This window comes from Manis javanica, chromosome 13, assembly GCF_040802235.1.
Source record: "Manis javanica isolate MJ-LG chromosome 13, MJ_LKY, whole genome shotgun sequence".
In the NCBI taxonomy this organism is placed as follows: Eukaryota; Metazoa; Chordata; class Mammalia; order Pholidota; family Manidae; genus Manis; species Manis javanica.
The window spans coordinates 45144608-45150607 of record NC_133168.1 but is presented as its reverse complement, the minus strand read 5'-3'; the positions used below and the strand labels follow the sequence as shown (position 1 = coordinate 45150607).

The 6000-nt window shown below is 36.1% G+C and overlaps 1 protein-coding gene across 4 annotated transcripts in view; it reads right to left on the bottom strand.

Moving 5' to 3' along the window:
- Nucleotides 1-897: 897 nt before the first annotated feature.
- Nucleotides 898-6000, bottom strand: part of NKAIN2 (sodium/potassium transporting ATPase interacting 2) — a 1075019-nt gene continuing 1069916 nt past the window's right edge. For 2 of the 4 annotated variants that reach the window (XR_005054596.2, XR_012124209.1), the window contains 3 exons: nt 5141-5222; nt 4415-4503; nt 898-1025 (listed from right to left, as the gene is read on the bottom strand). Coding sequence is in view for 2 of the 4 variants with exons in the window: in XM_036993718.2 (XP_036849613.1) it covers nt 1016-1025; nt 5141-5222 (92 nt within the window). In the remaining 2 variants the exon portion in view is untranslated. Of the gene's footprint in view, nt 1026-4414; nt 4504-5136; nt 5223-6000 lie in introns of those variants that run through there. The other 2 variants (XM_036993718.2, XM_036993719.2) reach the window with 2 other exon arrangements.

Genomic DNA, 6000 nt, shown 5'->3' with positions numbered 1-6000 from the left:
GATACTTATAAAAGCACCTAGAGTGCAATAAATAAAATCAGTGAGTTAAGCCATTTTTGCTCTGTTTCCAGTAGACTAATGAGTTTAGTAGATTAGTAAATTTTACTTTGTTTCACCCAACCCCATCAGAAGACGATGTTTAAGAATTATAAAGATGACAGTTCCTATTCTTGTTGCTACTGTCACTTGTCTCTTTTTGGCCACCCAGAGGCTCAATGGTAAAGTACTTTGCTGATAGCTGGCAGTTTTCGTACACTCAGACGCACTGGAGCTGCTGAGCTATGCAGTCTTGTTTCTTGACATGAAATACACAGACTTGAACTCATTCAGAATTAATAGCAGTGTGTTAGCCTAAAGGAAGTGACTTGGGGATGTCTGCACTGAGATTCTTGGGTGCACAACTTAGGTTGGTTAAGGCAAGTATGTACGGTACAGCCTTTAGGGCAAACAACCTGCCATTTCAGACTTCGGTTACAAGGTCACATGGCATGTTTTGTTTATTTGTTTTTGCAGTGACATTGCCTACATAGCCGTGGTGCTATCAAGACTCACGGAGTGCAGAAGACCGGGCTTTCAAACTAATGCGCCCCGATGACTTCGCAGCTCGCAGAGGCCGACGGGCTGCACTGCGGAGGAGTTAGTGACGGCCAGCAGAGGGCACCAACGTGTCTCCGTATGAATTTTCCAAAGGCCTGGGAGAAAGAAGCCTGCTTTCTGGAAATCCAAGATGGGCGTGTCCTGAATATTTGTCTGTTTCACTTAGAGGAGGCCGGGAATTGGTGGGTGTGCGCGTGTGTGTGTGTGTGTGTGTGTCCCAGTGTATGTGGAGGTTTTATGTTTGTTTTGTTAATATGTATATATATATATATATATATATATATATATATATATATATATATATATATATATATATATATATAAACTCAATTGCTTCTTGCTCTTCATAAAATTCAGGAGGCCACTGCGAAACAAGATCTTTGAAAAGTCCAGGAGCTGACTACTGAAACCGTGTGTATTATTTTGACCTAAGAGAGAGAGAGGAAAAAAGATGTTTGTAATCAAGGGGGAGAGTTCAGCTCCTTTTCTCAACTTTCCAAGCACAAGAGCAAAAAAAAAAAGAGAGTAGTCCAAACCCAAATCGTGTTTCAAATAGCAATTTTCCTCCCCTTTTCTTTTTCTCAAAGCAACCTCCTGGATGGAGAGGCCACTCATGGTAATTTACAATCCGTTTCTGGGTACAAATGAAATGAATATACATCGCTCTACAATTAGGCTGCCAAAAGGAATGTGATGTTTCCAAATGTCGTCTAATACACCATGGTCTATTCTCGGTTTATCCTGCAGGGAGCCCAAAGAGATCTCTACTTGCTGTGGTACATAGGTCAGTGGTAGTCAAAGCAACTACTTTGTTAGAAAATTAACCTGTGGACATGGGAATGTTTTTGTGCAAGGACTTCATAGCCATTATTTGTTTCAAAGAGGTTTACCAAACTATGAGAGAAAAAAATAATGAAGGCCTTTCGTTTTTAGATGGATTATAGATAATCTAAAGAATTATGGGCTGAGAACATTCACTCCACTTAACTAAAGAAAGAGGACTGTCTATTCATTGACTACAGGAACTGAAACTCGGCTGTGAATGGAAGTGAGTCAGGGCTGTTTTCAAAGCTTTGTCCAGGCTCTTAGCCACAGAACATTTACTGGGTATAATGGAAGCCCCACAGCTAAAACTGTAATTGCTTTTAAGCATTTGCTTTCCTTCTACGGAACAACTTTTCTTTCCGGTTGTTATATGATATTGTTAGGGTGCTTGAACTGGCCCATGATGTTACATTACTCTTCCTTTATGAGACTTATTTAAGGCAGGTTCAGGAAAAGTACACCCCAAAGGACAAAGACATAGGAGATGCTCAGGTCTCTGCTTCTCAGCAGGGGATGAGGTTTATGTGTGAATCAGTTTTGGTTTTTCACAGGATTTAAATAGACAATGGCTCTCCGATGAGGGCTACAAAGTTGAAAAAGCCCTTCATCCATCACTGTATAATGTGACCTCAAAGGGAATAAAGGCTTTGCAGAAAAGAGGAAGGGGGTGGGCATGGATGGAGGGATGGCAGCTGAGCTAGTGTGAGGAAGTCCAAATAAGTACATTAAGCATCAGGAAATGTAATGCCAGAAGAAATTCAGACTCTATGAATTTGGGAAGAACACTGAACTAGGGGGTCAGGAGAACTGGTTGGTAGGTGGGGCTGCACAGCTGACAAGCTAGTTACTTCTGTTTTCCTTTCTCTTCATTCAGTTTCCACATCTGTAGAATAAATCTTAGTGTTGTATTTGAGGTCCCCTAGGAGATGTGTTGTGGAAGGGATGGTGGTATTATTTTGACTGGTGATTTGTTAAATATCTTAAAATATATTTCTCACTTCCTAAATTTGAATTACATTAAACATTTACTCATTTCATGAGCAGTGAGACTTAAAAGTGCCTATAATTTTACCTTATTTACAGGTAGGTAGTAGGGAAGAAAACAGTATTTTTGTTACTTTTGGTTTGGCATTTAAAGTATTCTATTTAAGAAAATCACTGATAGTTTTATCCTCAAGGAATTTAATGCTGGATATTAAATTTGTAGAGGTCCCTCTTTAAAGACATTAGACTTATAAAAGCCTGATTTAAAATAATATTCTTGATTATGTATAATTAGCATTCTCATGTTATCATAGCTGACCCTCACATAAGAGGTTATAATTAATTTATTATAGTTTAACCATATTTGTTGATTTTTTATATTCTCCAACACAATGAAATGCTATGTGATAAAAATGTGAAGTGATATTGTCAGAAGCAAACAACTGCAAGCCTTGTAGATATTCTGGTGTACTCTTGAGCACAAACATATTGTTACATGTTTCTTGGGCTGATATTATATGTGACATATTGTTTACAAGGAAATCTTTTGGGAATGAAATATTGATTTCATAACAGCATACTGATTTCTGACTTGATAAAGTCTTTTCAGGAGTGATGTTGGTATCATAAGCATTGTTTCTACTACTAATAAATTATGTTTATTAAGCATTTATTGTGTGACATGTCCTGTGTTTTAGGTGTACATGCATTATTTCATATAAATTCAGAGCATTATATGAAATATGTATGCTATCTCTATTTTGCAGATGAGTAAACTTAGGCTTGGTGAGAATAAATAAAGTCATTCAAATAAAGTTATTTGTCCCAAGTCATAAAGAATTTTATCTTAGGCAGTCTGCTTTTAATAGGTCATCTTAACCACTACTCCTTATTGCTTTGCCTTTATTTTTTAATAGAACACTTTAAATAAGGCTATGATACAATACCAAGAAGAATTGAAGAGGATTGAAAGGATTTATCATTTATTTTTTATTTAAGCTATCAAGTATTTCTGGGAGGATACATAAGTTAGGTATAAATAGAAAACAATAGTACAGGGCAAAATAAGAAAACTATCAGAGGAAAGGAGATTAATAAATGTTTCATGAAGGAAGTATATTTTAAGATACAGTTTGAAGGATAACAGGGTTTTAAAGAGTGGAATTTGGAAACAAAGATGTTTGGTGTTAAGAGAAAAACATGGACTATTGGAAAAATACATGTCATAATTTGCAGAAGGCAAGAGTTTGACTGGAAAAAAACTGGATAAGGGGAGATATAAGACTCTTTATGCCCTCACTCGATTAGAAGATTCAGGAAGACAGGAGCCAGTTTTTATTCACTTGTACATTTTCCTCATGCCTTCCAGCATCATCTATATATGTTGGGACTCAAAAGTTATTAAAGGTTGAAGAGAAGAGATAATATTTCTAACATAACATTGGGGCCCAGTAGACTTGTAGGCTATGGTAAGGGGTTTGAACTTTGTTCAGCAGTTAATAGGGAGTCATTGATAGTTTTTGGACAAGGGAGTGAAATTATCAGAGTGATACTTTAAGATTAATTTGGGAGCCACCTGGAAGACAAGATAGGGAGTTGTGAAATGAGCACGAGTCTGGAAAACAAGGAAATGAATGCCTGAATTAGGGCAGTGATTAGGGATGTAAAAGAGAGAATGTGTGATGTACTGTTTGCAGAGAAAATGCTTTAAATGACATATAATATTGGCTGATTTCTGAACTGATAAAGTATTTTTTATGAGTGGTGTTACCACATGCTTCCAGGGAACTACAACAGACACAAAGAAAAATGCAGGTACGATGCACCTGAAATGGGTGTACAAAGATTACTTTAATGTCTCTGAAGGAGAAATACTCCAAAAATCCATTCATCATCCTGCACACTAATGATACTCAAAGGTAAAATGATTCAATGGTGGAGGACAACGACGACAAACACATATCTTCAAAGAGAGAAGCTCACGTTTCAAAATGAATTGGAATCTTACTTTCTATTTTGATCTTCGCTTGCAATTCAGCATATCACTTGATGCTGATATATAGAATTTGTTATCAGTTGTTATCCAGGGGAATTTGCCTAAACACAGATATAAAAATCAGGCTCTGATTGTATGTCTGTTCTCTTGAGTGCTAGAGTTAAGGGTCTGATAAGTAGCTTCAGTGTTTAATTTTCACTTTTCACGTCAGAGAAAATAGAGACAGAGTATTATTGCTCAGTTTTTTATTTTTCTTAACACTACATATAACTAGGGTGATAACCTGTCATTTATCATCCAAATGAGAGCAGTTTTGAGAGTAATAGGGGTTGCTGGTAATAACTATACCAGGACAACTGAGTAAACTAAGACTATCCTAGGAAAACTAGAACATACAGTGTATATATAGTTACATGTAACTACCTACAATGTTAGATCACTTTCAAAATATACAACTTTTGGGTAATTCATAGAAGCGGCATATTACATAAGCTTTTTAGTATGTAGCTGATACTTATTTAAGACTGAAGTTAACTTTAGAGATGGCATTTCTGATAAGTTAAATTTTAAAAAATTATGAAGAAAATGTTATGAAAATTATTCCAATCAAAACAATAGTAATAGAAAATACTGGAAAATATAACTGAAGGAAAGTTGCATGCAATCTATTTTGTTGCCACAATAATGTTTACATAATCACCTTTTAGTATCCCAGAAGGAAACCTCTGAAGTACTTACATGTACATAGGCTGTAGTTGTAAATGAGATGTCTTCTGAGGCCCTTGATAGCCATAAGAGTCAAAGCCACCTATGAAATCAACTGAAAAGGGACAAATGCCTTTGTTAGTTAACTTTTCAAAAGAGATAAACATTCATAATGTAGGTTTTACATGGATTACTAATGTGAATCTCTTACTAAGCTATTAAACCCAAAGTGATTATTTGTGGAGGAAAACAGATAGCTCCTTCAAGGTAGGGCCACCCTCCCAAACTGTGAGAGATTCAATTATTGCTTTACAAGAAACTATTCACTTGGGAGAAGAAATTATGTACTCCTCTGAAGTCACCAAGACCTAATTTGAGTAAATAAAATTCAATTGCACATTAATGACGGTGTATGTCCTTTTTGGTGAGTGTGGAGATTTCCTGCAACACTTACAAATGTAAAAAATAACGATGGCTTGAGTGCATGTATCTGTCAGCAATTGCAACACTAGTAATAGCATTATATATTATGATTGTCATGTACAAGCTGCTATGGTGGAACTCATGTAAATTAACACGGCTGCCCCTGCTGTTATGTGGTTTATAATTTGAGGTAGACAATCAGAAATAAAGATGTAGAGTAAATTCTAACCAAACATTCAAATGCAATCCATCCCTAGATATTTAAGGTACAATAAAATATATTAAGAATTACTGTGGTAGATTATATTATCCAAAATGGTTGCAACAACATCTCTTAGTCCATATCTATTTATAATGTATCCTTGCCATTTATCCTATCTGGTGGTTTGGGTCTATGCCCCTTGCTCTTGAACCTGTGCAGACTCTTGTGGCTGCTTTGACTAACAGAGTTTGGTATAAGTAACACTGTA